Source organism: Pseudoliparis swirei, chromosome 23, assembly GCF_029220125.1.
Source record: "Pseudoliparis swirei isolate HS2019 ecotype Mariana Trench chromosome 23, NWPU_hadal_v1, whole genome shotgun sequence".
Lineage (NCBI taxonomy): Eukaryota > Metazoa > Chordata > Actinopteri > Perciformes > Liparidae > Pseudoliparis > Pseudoliparis swirei.
The window spans coordinates 13,606,483-13,624,187 of NC_079410.1; the positions used below are offsets into that span (position 1 = coordinate 13,606,483).

The window sequence follows — 17,705 nt, forward strand, 5'->3', positions numbered from 1 at the left end:
GGGGACCATAATAGGTGCTTAGTAAGTTCAGTACAGAATAAAATATAATTCAAACCGAAATGCGTCACATTTAGAAAGTAAACCAATGGAATTTGGCTTAAATGTACATCGACAGCACAACATATCTTTCTACAATTGTGATGCGCTCCTACAAATACATTTATTTAAAACAGTAACACCATTAAAACCAGAACCACTTGTACTCATTTGAATAATATGAAACTAACACTTCAAACAGTCGTGTATATCAAAAAGATAGCCGTTCCCACTTTCTTTAAATCTGAAGGAATGAGGCATGAGGTGACAGTGGTGAGACTGGGCAACGAAGCAAATGCAGCCAGGTGTTTTACTTCTACATGGTTGGGAAGAGGTAGTTTAGAAGGTTTTTGCTTCATGTGTGCAAACAATGGAGCACTTGTAAGTATTTTGGCATTATTTGACCCAGGCCTTTGGTGGCATGAAAACAGTGAGGTATAATATGTTACCCCAACCATATGCATGCAATGTATAACATGTAAGTATTTCTGTCATAGTTTGGATGAGCACCTTACATTAAATGTAGGCAGCAGAAAGGTCTCATCTGATCTATGACATTTAATCACAAATAATGATGTAATAAGGACTTTAAATGCTCATTGAGGGCGTGACAAATTTACCAAACCAAAATGCGCCAATTCAAATGGAACACTAGAGAAGTCAGTCATTCTCTGTCCCCTTGCTTGGCTGCTGCAGCATATCTCTTCACACTAAAGCTAAAAACACATCAAACTAGATTTTGCAGCAGCACCATCATTAACCATAGCTTTCTTTGATATAAATAGGAGTATTTGAAATCTACATTTCCAACCATATTGAGCTCCTTTGAGCAATACAGCGTGCACTTGAAGTAACAGTTGTGATCGGATTCTTCTTACCAATAATCTTAATAAATAGTAGTAGTAGTAGTATTATTATTATTATTAATAATAATAATCACATGGTTTGATTAGTCAGTTGAAACACTGGTGGTGATTTAAACCATACTTGTACGCATAACATTTCCCACAATCCACACAGCTGTAAGGCTTTTCCCCTGTGTGCGTTCGAAGATGTATGTTCAGAGAGCTTTTCTGGGAAAAACTTTTCCCACAGTCCGGACAGCTGTACGGCTTCTCTCCGGAGTGCACGCGCTGGTGCAGTTTCAGGTACGTTTTCTGAGCGAACCGCTTCCCGCAAACTGAGCAGCTGAACGGCTTCTCGCCAGAGTGTCGCCGGATGTGGACTTTTAAACTGCTCAAATAGTTGAATATCTTCCCACAGAATAAGCACTCAAAGCGTTTTATTGGCTTCATGGGTTTTGGCTGAATGTTGACATCCTTGGTCGAATTCATGTGGATACTGTTTGGATAGTCGGAGTATTCGGCGGCGGCCGAGGGATGATGCGCGTTGTCGACCAGAGTGTTCATTGTTGCAACATCGATCAACTTGTCCATAATTGTCGGTTGTGTGCGTTGTTGTGTTTGACTGTCAGCCGTCATGGGGAAGCTGTTTAATTCCCCAGAATCAAGCTGCAGCTCATCAACAGATCTATGAAGCATGCTGTCTTCTTCAAAAATCCCAACAACTGTCAAACGACAATAAATGCAGTTAAATCACAGAAACTATCGGGGATATAATGATTTGATCTTGCTTGTTTTTAATTCAAACTTACCTTTTCTATTATCTGTGAGCCTCATCTGCTGGCCAATGGGATAATCGTCATAAATCTCCTCCTTGACAAAGATGAGGTCAGGTTCGCTCTCCAGTAAGTCTATTGCCTGCCAACAAGACACGTGACAAACGATCCGTCAGATTGCAATGGGGGACCAAATTAAAACCAGTTGCTCGATGACTCACTGACCTGGGCCCCCATGCTCGGCATAGCAGGAGGCTCCACTGCCTCCTTCCTTTGGGGGGGCAGCTTATCGTCTCTCCACAGATCCATGCACCAGTCCTTTCCGAACACTGCCTCGATGGCTGGAGCAGACTGTTGCGGTTCTGGAAGAAGAAGTAGATTTCAAATCGGGGCATCCTAAAAGTGGGAGTCATCTCAACAAATATGGCATATCAAAGTCGAGTCTTTATATTCAATGTGAAGAGCTTCTGGACATAGAAGCTAACTAGCCTGCTATGACACTGACAAATATTACATTATGCAGTGGCAGCCAGCCTGTCTGTCTGTCTGTCTGTCCTGATTTCGGACCATTCTGACCTGCGGAGTGTCGGCGGTTAAGACTGTTGACATGAGCAGAATAAGTCTGCGCCTCCTTCGCGGCTCTCAGCTGGACCTCCAGTAGGTAGCACCTCCTCTTCAGCGTCTCGTTCTCCGTTTTGTGATGGGTTATCTCGGTGTGAAGGACGGAGGAGCATTCGTCAGCGATGTTGCCTATTTCCACCAAAGCCGCCTTCGTTAGCTTATCCAGGACGGCGGCTAACTGCGCCCGAAAACTTCGGTTTGTGGTGTCGCACATCATCTCGAAAGAGAGGCTGGATGTGTCGAAATGTGGCCAAGATTCTCAACGGAGCAACGTTGCTCCTTAGACGAATATGTGATATGGCCAGCGACAGTTCGGTATTGCTGCGCCGCAAGGGATTGTGGGAAGACTGTATGCTTGTGTCCCAACGTTTACGAAGGGCACTTGAACGCAGCACAAAATGAAAGGCTATTTTTGACCGTGTGAGACATTTGACTTCACTGTGAATCAACACTATATGGATATTTTAAGTCGTGTTCCTTATATTGAGCATGTTTAATAATAAATTATTTTCCCTTTGTTGGCACACCCCTCTCGCTGAAGTGTCGACCATTGATAGTATATGAATCGTCACTGCCCTCCAGTGGATACAAGGGAGGAACTTTAAAGTATATTAGTTTAATTTCTTGCTAACACACAATTACTACTGTTAAAGCATTACATATATTGACATGTACAACTCATTGTTAGTGTGGTTATTATATCTTTTGACTAACCCCAATTCTTATAATTTTAATCAGTTTTGTGTTCACTGCTGATGACATTGAGAAACTGCAACGCCCATTACTTTCACCTCTCAATTGCAGTTTAATGGTTATTGATCAATACTTACACATTATTATATATAGCATTATTATTAACATTATAGCAGAGACAATTCTAATCTCCTGTTTTTACACAATCATTAGCAGACAAAATAGAAAAGAAGGAATTCTGCAGAATACCACAACATGTGTATTAAAATAAATATATATAAAGTATTTATCAAATAAAACGTGTCACAACAACTTGCTCTTAGCAATCAGGGATGTATAGAAACAAACCAGTGTCTTATTCAAGCTACAACTTCCAAGTGTCCGTAACAAGACCCAAATGAAGCAAGGCCTGCAGTCTAAAGACAGATCCCAACTTATAAACACTGATTTAAAGCTGTTGCCACCTGTATCACAAAATGCCCGTGGCTGGGATTCACTCATACTCCCTAATAAATACATGTTGTGGATTTGTCAATGCTCAATGGTTGGTGTTGATTGTCAACCCATTTTCTGCACTCTAGATTACTGCAACTTGGGCGGTTTTCTAGGCATAAAACAAGATTGATTGATTGGTGCTGTTGCCTCGGGTCAGTTCAGTGTTGTTTTTAAACTGTAACCTGTGTGTTTATTATTAATACTGTAGCACAATAACAAGGGGGTTGGCTGAAATTGATCTGTTGCTTAACCTTTATTTACCAGAATCTAACACATATATTGACACAGATGTCATCGCATTTAAACAGTAAAAGGACAAAATATGGAGCAAAGATAACTTTATTATGCAAAAAATATATAAATCAAACAGCAGTAGAAGCTACATTTGACTGTCTGTTTTAGGTGTTCCCATTTATGAATGTCCCACTATATGTAGGTACACTAGATTCACTACCATACATCACTACCATAGGATCTAGATGTACAGCGAGGTGTTTTTTCAGATTGCAGTTCTTGGTAAAGCCCTTGCCACATTTGATACAAACAAAAGGTTTTTCCCCGGTGTGTGTACGCTGATGCATATCGAGGGTGCATTTTTGAATAAAGCCCTTTCCACAAATAGGACAGCGGTAGGGCTTCTCCCCAGTGTGTGTACGCTGGTGTGTGTACAAATGTCCTTTTTGAGCGTATCTCTTTCCACACAACGTGCACCTGAATGGTTTCTCTCCTGTGTGACTCCTCTGGTGTATTTCAAGCTGGCTAAAGCATCTGAAGCTCTTTCCGCACTGCAAGCACCCGAACCTCTTCGCAGCCGAGTTCCTCAAGTTGTGAAGCTTCATATTCCTGAGCACACTTAAGCTTTGGGAGGCAACATTTTGAGCCATGCTTTTCACAGCCACTTGGTTTGTGTGTGCAGGTGTAAGCTGTGGATTCCACTGTATTTCTCTCCTCCCTGGTCCAGCGAAAGACGACTGGCTGCTCATGGTCACAAAGCTTTCAGTTAACATAGACTGCAGGCGCTCTGCGCCAGGTTTGGGACACTGCATCACTTCTGAAATCTTCGAGGTGTCTGATAATGCTTCCCTTCCTGTTGACAGCAAATGGACATGTTAGAATGTTTCATATCATTGATCCTCATAATTTCCCAGATGAAGGTCTGAATGTAGAATAACATGAACTACAAGTGTTCCTTTGCAATAGCAGTTTAAAAAAAAAAATCCACTCAAGGGCCATTTTATTACACAACAAGTAGTATCCTGAATTGTATGCATTGCTGTAGCACCAAACTTTAATTTAATACTTACGGTTCTCACTTGTCCTGTGTTGTTCACAGTCACTGTTGTCCACCTCCGATGGCTCTTCCTTTACCACAATGAGTTCTGGTTGCTCTTTCAGAGGGTTTGGGAGCTAGTCAGACAATGTGAATCACGCCCGTTACAAATGAAGGACACTACTAATATGGTGACATAATATGACCAGTGCTGGACTTACTTCAACTATGGCATGCTCTTCACCTTGAACATGATGCCATGTGCTCATCTCAGTGGAGGACCTCATGCTTTCCCATGGGCTTTCACTGAAATGTAATAAACTCAGGTTTAAATACTACAGGCAGGGTGTAGATGAAGGCACATTCCTGATGGGGATGTATTTATGGTGGCCTCACAAGACAAACACACCTATAGGCTAAACACAACAATCAACAAGCTTACCCTTTCATGGCATGCGGTCCTGTCCTGTCAGGCTCCAGACTCGCGTCCCTCCCCACTGAGCATGCTGCGTCCTGCTGCCTGCCCCCCTGAGCGATGTAAAGCAATTTCTCCATCAGCAGCAGTTTCTCTGTGAGCGAGACGATTTCGTTCCGCCCGCGAGTTATCTCAATTTTAAACATCTTCGACTCGATATCGACCAGTTTGCTTATTTCCATTGCAGCTGTTTTGGACAACGCGTCCATGATGGAGACGAGCTGTGTCTGGAAGGAGAAGACTGTCGACATGTTTGTTTGTATCTGTCTGTCTGTGGCGCGAAATGCACGCAGTCAAGTTGACGCAGTCAAGAGCTCCAGTGTGTTGACTGTGAAATGTAGCTAGCGTTAGTTACAGCGTAATGCAAGAGAAGAGCTGTATGTACATGCCCACAAGATAGACGAGTGTCCCTTCAAAACTCAAGTGGTTGAAACGGATACAGTACTGCCACCTACCGGCGGGGAGGAAGCATAGCTAGCGTGTGAAGAACTTAAATATCCATCAGTAATCTTGACACAGCTTCTGAATTGACTTCAGCGCCTTTTGGTGCTGTGTGAAATCCCCCCAATCCTCCCAAGCGGCGTGGTTAATTAAAAAAAAAAAAATGTTGTCGATCAACATAATTCCTAGTTTGTTTTAGCTACATATTCGGAGACCACACTGACCAGAATGCACTGCGGCCTAAACGCAGGTTCTGATTGGCTGGTGAGAATTTGATTCAGGAAGTAGTGCATTTGCCGACTTAAAATCCTCCTCAAGACAATCCGCTGTTGATATTCCCACCAAGTAAGGAAACTTATTTTCTCTCCAAGCTGTCGTGAAGACTTTAAAGGTCGAGTTTGTTTAAGAAACGATAATCGCTTCTCTCACATATTTCCGATATCAGCCAATACAATATCATGCAGAAGCAGCTACGGTAGTATTCTATTTGCACAGTCCCAGTCTATTAACATTAGTCCAAAGATTAATAAAAGTACGGGCTTAATAAGCAAATCAAGTGTATATGGAGCATCGTTACAGATACACCATGAAGACTTGCAAAACTGAGTTGGAATTGACTTTCTCGTGTGTTGCTCAAACTCTCTCTCTCTCTCTCTCTCTCTCTCTCTCTCTCTCTCTCTCTCTCTCTCTCTCAGTAACTATTCGAGTCAGATTGCTCTCTCATGGCTGGCAGAAGAGTCGTGGTCTTCCCCTCCTCAGCGGAGCTCGGTCCGGTGCTGGCCCAGCTGGTGACATCTCGGGCTGAGAAAGCCATCATCTCTCACGGCAGGTTCACGCTGGGCCTCTCCGGAGGAAGCTTGGCGTCCATGCTCAGCAAAGAGCTGCTTGCTCTGCCAGATCTGGACTGCAGCAAGTGGGTAGTTGGTTTCTGTGACGAGCGACTGGTTTTCTTCGATGATCCTGAGAGCACCTTTGGGCTGTACAAGGTATCCTATCTGTTCAGGAATGTGTGTGTTTGCATGTGCCCTGGTTTCATTAAAGTCTTGTAATCTATTACTCTGTGGTCAAATATAACATTTTGCTTCTTTCCCAGAGTCTGTTGTTTTCCAAGGTCAACATCCCTGACCGTGGGATCTTAGCCATCGATTCCTCTCTGCCAGTCAACGAGTGTGCAGCGGATTATACCCGTAAACTGAAGGAGGTGCAGACATCTTTATTGTTCTGTGATCAGCTCTGGCCCTAAAGTCACCCATGAATCTTCGTTTATATTTTTTAATATCTTTCTTCTTGTAAACACACAGGCCTTCCCATCTGATGATTTCCCAGTGTTTGACCTGTTACTGCTGGGCATGGGGCCTGATGGACACACCTGTTCCCTCTTCCCAGATCACCCTCTCCTAGAGGTGAGTCTGACAGACATACATGTGTATTGTCTGCCTGTCTATCGGTCAAAGTCTTTTCTTGAGTGACCCCTTCTCTATCTCTCAGACTTAAGAAAGGTAGGTTTATTAAACAAATACGAGATCATAGTTTTGCTTGGAATACTTTTAGCATATTTAATAAATCAATGAACTGTGATATACAGTGAAACTGTAATTTTAGGAGTGTCTATCAATGTGCCACTGGTTATTAAATCCATGGTTTTAGCCATTCTGTAAATGTTTTTGTAAATCATAACCCTCACTGACAGAAATATTTACTCTTTTTTTCCCCGCAGTAGCACTGGGAAACATTAATTTGTATTTTATTCTGGCAGCCTTAAGGTCTGGAGGCATTTTTGGGTTGTCTCTTTGATGTGGAGGCAGATTTGCAAGTCTAGAAGAACAATGTGTGTTTTTTTCTTCTTTTTAAGACGCTCTCTTGACCATGTATGGTTTGATGATAGGTTTTGATGTAAGCACCACTTTGACCTTGTGGTCTGCAATGTTATGTCTTGTTACAAGTCTGTGTGGTATTCTCCCTCGTACAATATCATATTTGACAGTCGCACTATAGTTTTGGTTTGTGGTTCTCACTTTGGCACTTTTTGGGCAACTGTATACATTACACATGATAGATGATTGGGTTTGGGTGAACCCCATATACAGGAAACAAAGAAGATTGTGGCCCCCATCAGCGACTCTCCCAAAGCACCGCCACAGCGCGTAACTATGACCTTTCCAGTGGTGAACGCCGCACGCTGTGTGGCTTTTGTATCAACGGGAGGAAGCAAAGCACCTATTTTGAAGGTAAAATGTAGTCTTTTACTGAACATACCTCTAATTCATAATCTTAAAACGCCTGTTTCTATGTCATTTCAGACGAGCGCATGTTTAGACACAAAACCAATAGAATATGAGAGAAAGAAAAATACTTTGGACATTATCACAGAAATTCACATGAAATGTAATGTTTTATTTTATGACTTAACAGTTAGAGTTTTAAAATTACCCTGGGCTTGTAGAAAACCATGTCAGGAATAAAAATAAACAAAAAGCATTGTTATGACCCACTGACCTAGTATAAATATGCTTATACTACTTATGTAACAATGCTGGTGAATTGCAACACGGTGACCATTTTATTACAGGAAGTGCTGGAGGGTAGAGAGGGTTCGGCACTTCCAGCTGCCCGTGTCGTCCCGACCAACGGCGAGCTGTTCTGGCTTGTTGATGACCCTGCGGCTGCCTCCTTAACCATCCAGGTCGAGAGGCTCGGCTCGGGGGTCAAACTCTAGAGCTTTCCATCTGCCAAATGAAGGCAGGAAGTCAACACTGGTGTAAAGACCTGATTGAAGAAACTGGAAAATAGTGCAGAACATTCCAACTTTCACATGAAAGTGAAATTGGTTGACGTAGACGAGATTGTGAGACAGAGAGATGAACAAAAATAGAAGAAACTGTTGTAATTGCCAGCATAACATTGAGCACTTATTGGAAAATGGTTAGTGTGCATGTGTGTCAGGTGAGGTTTAGCTTTATTGAAGTAAAGTGCCTCTCTACTCTACTCATGTGTTTTGTTTATTGTTAGTTCAGTTGGATATTTGACGTTTACTGGACAGAATGTATAATATGTGCAGTTTGACTGTCATCCAAATTTTGCACAAAACACGTACAAAATCAGATGTGTGATGAGGGAATTTAAAACATGCAGCGAACATAATCTGGCAGACATCTTGCTCTGTCTATCTTAAACATACATGCATTCATAAAACAGTCCACTAATCTGACAGTTATATCAATACACTGTAAAAGTCTTTGTTCTGAAAAGTCTTTGTTCTGATTCTCACCCTTTTATGAAATATCCAATAAAGCTGTGACGCTGAAAATCAACACTCATCTGGAACTTGGGTGCATTTGTATTTTTTTGTATCAATTTCGAAAAATAAAATGTTCACTGGACGTTTAACGCCTCTTGTGTTCAGCGCAGTGTTGCTCTAGAGTCCATCCCCTTTAAGACCACCACCCACCCCTTTAAAGCACAACTTTGCGGCGTTGTCAAACCAGTAGCTGCTGCACAGATTTCGCTCGGTGATGAACGCGCGAAGTAAAGACACAACTTTTCCATAGCAGTGTCTCACACTAGCCCCCGACCGAGATTTGCTTCTGTCGTATTTCTTAATTTAGTGCCGCAATGCACGCGCTCGCCTGCCTCCCCGCCGCCCTGCTTGTCTTGCTGCTGTCCTGCTGCGCTCCTGCTCGGGCATACTTTGCGGAGGAGCGCTGGAGCCCCGAGTCCCCGCTCCTCGCTCCTCGGGTCTTCCTCGCGCTCATCTGCAGGAACTCGGAGCACTCGCTGCCGTATTTCCTCGGTACTATCGAGCGCCTCAACTATCCCAAGGAGCGTATGGCTTTGTGGTAAGTTGATACGTGGACGTCTTCGTCTCATCGCAAGCTAGTCGGCAGCTAATATGTCAAGTTAACGTCCATGTTGCCAGATAAGATTTGAATTTTTAAAAAAGTTGTCATTTTCCGAAGGTTTCTTCTGACAATGTGAAGTGAATCGGTGCATTCCTGAGCGTGTAGTTCCGAGTCAAAATGGGGTGGACCTGCAGGGCATGACGGGGTACGAATGGAAACAATGTTGGGCTGCGGGTTCATTATAAGAGTCGAATCTACAAAGGAAGGACACCTCTGTGTGATTTGCAAGTGGATTGATTGACTTTAAAACAACCTTTCGGTAGCTGGACAGATGTGAGCACATCTGTCCGCTGTGCTCATCAGAGGGGCCATGCATGCATTGATCTGTATACGTGGATGGGGAGGGGACTGATCTGGCCGCGAGAGGAGCCGAAGGAGTTAACACAAATCCGAACAAAGTTACTTATTGTCGTGCCTACACTGTACACACACACGCGCGCGCGGCACCTTTTAAGCTAACTCTACTTTTCTTTGCCTCCAGCCCATATCACCTCCCGCCAACAAGTTGGGCCTCTGTGTGACTGCATGATCATCATGTCAGTGAGCAGATGCATTTCACAGCCCACAGATCTCTATGTTATTAGACTTGAGCCCATCCCAGCAAGAACTGTAACACAAAATGTAATTAGGGACTAATTTAACTGAATTCAGTTGTTGCCCTCTTAAAAGCATGACATGGGACAATTGGCAGTTTTAGCTTTTTGCAGGGTAGGACATGGCAACCCTGAATATTCACTCTAAGTTTTGATTAAGGACACTAAAACCTAGTTGTGTCATGCTTGGCCCAGTGGATGTGTTACTGTCGACCATTTTTCCAGTGCCCACACAGCTGCACTCTATCTGTCATTTGTGACAAACTTAGCATTCAAAAGCAATTTTCTTGCGGGGACTGCAAATGGATTTTATAGACCTTTAGACATTTGCCTTCCATGCTCAGACAGAGTCAAGGGAAGTAAAAGGAAGGTGGTTTTCACAAAATAACAACATGCTCCAACAGCCCACCCCTACGTTTACCCTTAGAGCTCAGACATGACTGCCTGGAGGACTTGGAGAGGTATGCTCCTCAATCATCACCCCCCACCCCCTCCCCCCTCCCGTATGTGAATGGAGTAGTTGGATTGCTTTGTTGTTTGGTGGTCACAAAGCTCTAATGTAAATATGATCGAGTTAAGGGCAGTTTTGGCAACATTAAGCTACATCTGTGAAATGCAAACAGCTGTGAGATGTTCTAAACACCTACGCACTGAATGTTTTTTGCTGAAGCATTTTGCAGCTGCTTGAATATGCCAAAGCCTCAGGATCCGAATCGGCTCAAGTGTCATTTAGATCTTTGGTGTCTGGAATTAGACATGCATTTCGGCAGAATAAATGTCACTTGGAGATGTATGTTAAGACCAATAAAGGTACATGCTTTTAACAAATATTCCTTTTAGGTAAAAATGAGGCGGAAGAGTCGGTGTAATTCAAAGTTGGAGAGTGAGGGAGGGAATGGTTTAGGAAGGAGCTGCTGTGTTCTTACATATCCATGTGAAATCTGTCAACAGAACCCAGCTTGGCTGTCGCCCCTCTGAGCGTATCACAAACTCCTGTAAAGAGGAAGTCTGCACTATGGCAAAGACTGTCGACCTAAAGAAAGGAAGGCAGTGGATGTTGTTTTCCAGCTTTATTTCTCTCTCTTGATAAAGAGATTCAGGCATATGTAATGAATAACATCTACAAGTGGCTTGATTATATTCCTTTGCAGAATTAAATCAAGCATGCAAGTTGTCTAACTTGTAGACAGTTCTCTCGCACATGTCTCCCGCCTGCTCAAATACCATTTCCTTCTTTTTTAAGCTGTTACATTTTAACTTCTGTAAGGCGGTTTAATAATTATGGTTTCCTTATTACAATTGCCTAAAGTGTGGTACGCTACCCTGAATTGTGTAACCTCGATGTACAGCCAGTGCTTTTGTTTTGTGATGTTGGTATCATTAACACTTGTGTCAGTTCCCACAACTCTAGACAATGAGCTCACACAAAGTGAACACTGGGCTTTTGTTATTTGAAACATTGTATTGTCTCTCAACTCTTGTCTCAATCTGGATCCAGTCTGGCATTATGCCACATTCAGCCAATGTCACTGGCTTCACTTGATGATAATATTCAAGCCCACTGATGTTAAATCATTCTAACCATTAACACTGTGTTTATTGACAGGGTAGCAACTGATCATAATAAGGACAACACCACAGCCGTTCTGCGGGACTGGCTCGTCAAGATGCAGAGCCTTTACCATTACGTGGAGTGGAGGCCAAAAGAAGAACCCGAGTTGGTTACTTACTTGTGTTTCTCGTGAAATGTTGTTGCTAAAAGGGCTCACAGAGCCGATTTAAAAATCAGTCTGATTAGTATCCGAATATCTCTTTTATAGACATTATCAGAATGAAGATGGCCCGAAGCAATGGGGAGACCTCCGTTATGAGCACGTTATGAAGCTACGGCAAGTAGCACTGGAGTCAGCTCGTGAGATGTGGGCGGACTACTTTATGGTAGGTCAGCTAAACTTCTCTTTGCTGGCACAAAAGAAAGCGCAATGATACTGAAAGATTATCCATTGTAAACATTGAGCCAATGTTTCTCCCCAAATCTGTATTGTTATTGTATAATAGCAGCAGAAGATAAGTACAGAGTCAAGTCAAAAGCAGGTCGTGGTTGAAGTTATCTTCTCTGGTTCTTTTGGATCCTTTCACTGACGCAACGTGTGACTCAACACCAATTTTAAATGTTTAAAATACAGTATTTGTTTTCCACAGCCCACATTGTCGATTTTCAGTGAGGTATTTTGAAGCAAAATAGATGCAGAATTGCAATGATTTTGTGCTGCACATTTTGGAAACTCTCTTAGCCTTCACCCTTATAAAGAGAACATGTACGAATAGTCTGGAGGGTTTACATCTCAGTTTTCATCTTCGATTTAACCCCCATGACCTGCTCTGCATTTCTTTTGAAGAGCAACACTTCTTTGACTATCCACACACATATTTGACAGTTTATCTCCTCCTTGTGTAGTTGGCGGACTGTGATAACCTCCTCACCAACCCCGATGTGCTCTGGAAGCTCATGAACGAGAACAAGACCATCATCGCACCAATGCTTGAATCCCGTGCAGCCTATTCAAACTTCTGGTGTGGGATGACCTCTCAGGTATTGTGTTGATGACCGAGTGAGTGTCCATGCTTGTTTTCCAAGTTGATTATTGAATACTCTTAAATCCTTTTGGCTTCCTCAGGGTTACTATAAGCGCACTCCTGCCTACATACCCATAAGGAAGCAGTTGCGCAAGGGCTGTTTTGCAGTTCCCATGGTCCACTCCACATTCTTGATTGACCTCAGGAAAGAGGCGTCCAGGCAACTGGCCTTTCACCCGGCACACTCAGAATACAGCTGGGCTTTCGATGACATCATCGTGTTTGCGTTCTCCGCTCGGATGGCAGGTATTTTACAACTCAAATGATTTACACATTTTCTCTGTAACATTTACAACCTAAATGTTGTGACTTCCCATTGAGAAAACATTTGCATCCTCTGCTCTCCACAGATGTTCAAATGTTTGTATGTAATAAAGAGACCTATGGTTACTTCCCGGTGCCACTGAGAGCCCACAATACTTTGCAAGATGAAGCTGATAGCTTCTTGCACTCCTTGCTGGAGGTTAATGGTGAGTAGCACTTATGCATCTGACTCCATGAGTACGAAGTCTGTATTCTACTTCCTGCTTCTTCATCTAATGAAAACTATCAGCATAGGTTTCTATATATCATAACCGTCGCATTGAAAATGCGAAGGTTATGTTTTGATCGCCGTGTATTTATTTATTTATTTATTTATTTGTATGCGTGTTATTCGCAGAACTCAAAAAGTATTGAACCGAATCGCATGGAATTTGGTGGGATGATTGGTTATTATCCGGGGACCAGTTGATTAGATTTTGGGATCAATTGGGTCAAAGGTCAAGGTCAAAGGTCATGAACAGGTCAAATCTTCTTGAATGGCATGACATTTGGTGGGATGATTGGTTATTATCCGGGGACCATTTGATTAGATTTTGGGATCAATCGGGTCAAAGGTCAAGGTCAAGGTCATGGAAAGGTCAAACTCTTTTTTTTACCATAGCACGATACATTTGTGTCCAATTGGCATGCAACTAATGCCAACATGTTCATAATTCAATGCCCAATCTTGTGATATGCGAAGGTATGCGCTCTACCGAGTGCCCATTCTAGTTTACACAATGTTTGCATCTATCACTACCACCGTGAGGCCAAAGAGCAGACACTGACCGACGCCCATAATATTACCTAGCAAGAAGAGAAAGCTAACACTTCGGTTATGCAAACTTAAAAGGTACTCAAACTGTATTCATCAAGAGCTTGAGCCTGCAGTCATTTACCTGCTGAGTGGTAGAGAGGCAGGTAGTCATAGATGATGTCAACAGGTCTCATGCGAAAGGCAAAATACCCAAACGCAGCAATTCTGTAGTAGCTGGAACAAAAGAAAAGTTCTCAGACATCTAGCATGAGCTGTGCAGCAACCGGAACACCTTCGTAAAGTGACGCTTTCTTAAATGTATTTAAATGGCATACCGACTGTGCACCACAATGGCAGCTTTGGGCAGTCCTGTGGTGCCGGAGGTGTAAATATAAAATAGGCGGTCTGGAGAAGAGAATACAACAGGGCATTAAGTTAAAGATCTAAAGAGCCATCAGTGGACCCAAAGAATCACAGAACAGAAAATATGTTATTGTTTTCAACATGCTTCATGTTCTCTTGCGCATCACACACACCTCTGGTTACCTTTGCATTGAAAATGCGGAAGGTTATGTTTTGATCGCCGTGTATTTATTTATTTATTTATTTATTTGTATGCGTGTTATTCGCAGAACTCAAAAAGTATTGAACCGAATCGCATGGAATTTGGTGGGATGATTGGTTATTATCCGGGGACCAGTTGATTAGATTTTGGGATCAATTGGGTCAAAGGTCAAGGTCAAAGGTCATGAACAGGTCAAATCTTCTTGAATGGCATGACATTTGGTGGGATGATTGGTTATTATCCGGGGACCATTTGATTAGATTTTGGGATCAATCGGGTCAAAGGTCAAGGTCAAGGTCATGGAAAGGTCAAACTCTTTTTTTACCATAGCACGATACATTTGTGTCCAATTGGCATGCAACTAATGCCAACATGTTCATAATTCAATGCCCAATCTTGTGATATGCGAAGGTATGCGCTCTACCGAGTGCCCATTCTAGTTTACACAATGTTTGCATCTATCTTTCCTCTCACTGTGTAGTTCGAAATGACCCAGTGATCCCTTCCAAATACATCCATCTACCGAAAAAACAGCCGGACAAACTGGGCTTTGATGAGGTGAGTATCGAGTGATATGAAGAAGGAGTCTGCACAACATGGTCTTCTATCCACGTGTGTGCTGAAAGCCTCCACTGATGTTAGACATCTGTAATTAAAATTAAATGTCGTGGCTCATCTGTTGCCTGTGTGCAGGTGTTCATGATAAACCTGCAGAGGCGAACCGACCGCAGAGAACGTATGATGAGCGCATTAGACAAGCAGGGGATTACCTGTAAGGTCATTGCAGCTGTTGATGGAAAGTAAGTTTGCTCTGTTTAATTATTATTTGTATTTATTTAGTACTTGGTCATCTTATATACCTGCCCTATTTCTTTATCATTTGGTCACATTTGTTCTTTCGCTCCATTTCAGAGCAACTAATATCAGTGATATTAATTCTATGGGCATCCACATGCTGCCTGGATATAATGACCCCTATCATGGTCGCCCGCTGACAAAGGGAGAGCTGGGATGCTTCCTTTCCCACTATAATATCTGGAAAGAGGTGAACCCCAGAAGCCAAACCGTTGAATGTTTATGAACCACACAGATGCGTGAGTGTTTGATAGATCTGTGTCCGGCCTCAGATTGCGGAGAGACGCCTGGAGACCTCCCTCGTGATTGAAGACGACCTGCGCTTCGAGATCTTCTTCAAGCGACGCTTGAAGAACATGATGAGGGAGGTGGAGGATGAAGGATTGGACTGGGATCTCATGTGAGTGTGTGCTTCCTGCACAAGTCCTTGATTTATAAAGTTTGCAATTGCTTCTCACTCCACCGTTCGGTTTCTTTCTTCCAGTTATATCGGTCGGAAGAGAATGCAAGTGGATCACCCCGAGAAAGCTGTGCCTAATATACACAACTTAGTGGAGGCAGACTATTCCTATTGGACGCTAGGCTATATGATGTCGTTACAAGGTGCAGAGAAGCTTTTAAAAGCAGAACCACTGAAGAGGATTTTGCCAGTAGACGAGTTTCTTCCGATCATGTTCAATAAACACCCTGTGTAAGTGTACCGCACCCAACGCAAGTACACACTCATAACATGAACTTGTGCTCGGGAGTGGTTTTCTTTCTTCTTCTTGACCTTGCCCTCTCATCCACAGGTCTGATTACATGCAACAGTTTAAAACCAGGGACCTGAAGGCATTTTCAGCCGAGCCTCTTCTTGTGTATCCAACTCACTACACGGGCGACACGGGCTACATCAGCGACACTGAGACGTCCACAGTGTGGGACAACGACAAGGTCCTTACAGACTGGGACCGAGCACGCTCAGGAAAAACTGGGGAGCAGGCTGAGCTCAGCACGGAGGCCCAGAACTCTGATGTGCTCCAGTCGCCTCTGGATAGCATAGCGCGGGACGAGCTATGAGAGGAACTGAACGAGTCTCTCAATATTTCACAAACCACCGTGTTTCAACTTCGATATTTTTGATTTGGCATCACAGCAGGGATGTGACATCAGAGTTTGTAGAAGGATTTAATTTATCCAGATGTGACGAGTTAAAAAGGGAACAGGTGTGTCTTATGTTATCTGTGTTTAGTTTTTACTTTATAAAGGCACTAGACTTGCCATTTGGGATGGCATTTGCAGTACCCAACTTCTGTCTGTCATACAGAAATGAACCTTTTAGCAAAGAATGCAATCGGATGTAACATTTCAGTCATCGAGCAGTTAACTTTGTCCTAATTTGAGTTTCTACTGTGAAATGCTTTTTTCTAAATATTTTAAAATGACAAAAGAAATCAAGACTTTTGCAGACATTGATGTCTTAGATCAAAACGTAATCATTCATTACGAGTTGGTCCTAGAGGAGAAACATCTGCATGTATTTTGCTTTAATCTTTAGTATTTTTTTACACTTTATATTGCTGTGTTTTAAATAATCATAAGCCAACACTTAAGATGCTTGCAGTGAAGTGTTACCAAAGCAACAAAACACAGAATCCCAGATGTACAGACGGCTCAAGAGTATACACACCAATGCTGTTCGTTATTTCTGTGTCCCTTGTCGCCACTTTGGGATTGTTTCCATACTAATGCCGCCAACGCGCTGTTGATGTGGTTTTAGACGGGACGAACCATTGTACATGCCTCACACTTGGTGGCTTGGGAGTAACATGGTTATAAAGGCCCTTGAAAATAACCCACCCAACCACATCCAAGCACACATTAGTCTCCACCTCTTAATTATTTTTTGTTGAGCTTCAATCTGAGCAAATTGGGTGAGTGAAACCTGATAAAAGGCCCCTGCAAAAGAGAATATAAACAACATGAAGTCTGTATCAAGTTACATTTGACAGATAACGTATTTATTCTGTTATGGTTTTGCCTCGCATGGCTTTACACTTAATCTCCCAGGAAGTTGATTTTTGTCGTATTAACGGGAGTTTTTCACCCTTTCTTGCACGAAAATGATGGTGCATTGTGCCATCAAAAAATTAAATGTTTTATTTTTTAAAAAGTTGAATTTGTGATTACTGTGATATTGCGTATTATGTTGATGTAACCAAATGTTTTCTTTTCACGTTGATGCAACTTTAACCTGACGGTTGAATTACTGTTACAAAATCGTATGAACAGATACAAAATTGTCGGGCCTACTTCACTGATAACATTGTTCTTTAGAATATATTTGTCACATAATGTTGATATATTATTTTGACAGGTTTGATATTTAAAAAGTTACAGTAGCTGTATATTGAGACCTTTTTAATGCAATCTGAACTACATGTGGAGATCTCAAAAAGGCGGTGAGA

At 42.5% G+C, this 17,705-nt stretch overlaps 3 protein-coding genes across 4 annotated transcripts; 2 read left to right on the forward strand and 1 right to left on the reverse strand.

Moving 5' to 3' along the window:
* Positions 1–55: 55 nt before the first annotated feature.
* LOC130188572 (zinc finger protein 721) lies at positions 56–5,814 on the reverse strand. Its single transcript, XM_056406966.1, has 8 exons — positions 5,176–5,814; positions 4,955–5,039; positions 4,768–4,870; positions 3,876–4,550; positions 2,231–2,533; positions 1,880–2,016; positions 1,691–1,796; positions 56–1,603 (listed from the first exon to the last, which is right to left on the reverse strand). The coding sequence occupies exons 1-8, from the start codon at positions 5,457–5,459 to the stop codon at positions 990–992; spliced, it is 2,307 nt and encodes a 768-aa protein (XP_056262941.1). The 5' UTR covers positions 5,460–5,814; the 3' UTR covers positions 56–989.
* A 98-nt stretch (positions 5,815–5,912) lies between these two features.
* pgls (6-phosphogluconolactonase) lies at positions 5,913–8,966 on the forward strand. 2 transcript variants are annotated; one of them, XM_056407373.1, is made up of 6 exons: positions 5,913–5,994; positions 6,345–6,635; positions 6,743–6,850; positions 6,951–7,052; positions 7,737–7,877; positions 8,219–8,966. In XM_056407373.1, the coding sequence occupies exons 2-6, from the start codon at positions 6,372–6,374 to the stop codon at positions 8,363–8,365; spliced, it is 762 nt and encodes a 253-aa protein (XP_056263348.1). In that variant the 5' UTR covers positions 5,913–5,994; positions 6,345–6,371; the 3' UTR covers positions 8,366–8,966. The 2 variants fall into 2 exon arrangements, with proteins under 2 accessions (XP_056263348.1, XP_056263349.1); XM_056407374.1 differs by having other exon boundaries at positions 5,945–5,994; positions 6,361–6,635.
* A 155-nt stretch (positions 8,967–9,121) lies between these two features.
* On the forward strand, positions 9,122–17,645 carry colgalt1a (collagen beta(1-O)galactosyltransferase 1a). The gene is made up of 12 exons (XM_056407353.1): positions 9,122–9,485; positions 11,748–11,858; positions 11,962–12,079; positions 12,600–12,734; positions 12,820–13,024; positions 13,129–13,248; positions 14,885–14,961; positions 15,097–15,203; positions 15,316–15,448; positions 15,531–15,658; positions 15,743–15,949; positions 16,050–17,645. Exons 1-12 carry the CDS (start codon positions 9,262–9,264, stop codon positions 16,315–16,317), a joined length of 1,833 nt encoding a protein of 610 aa, XP_056263328.1. The 5' UTR covers positions 9,122–9,261; the 3' UTR covers positions 16,318–17,645.
* The last annotated feature ends 60 nt before the right edge of the window (positions 17,646–17,705 follow it).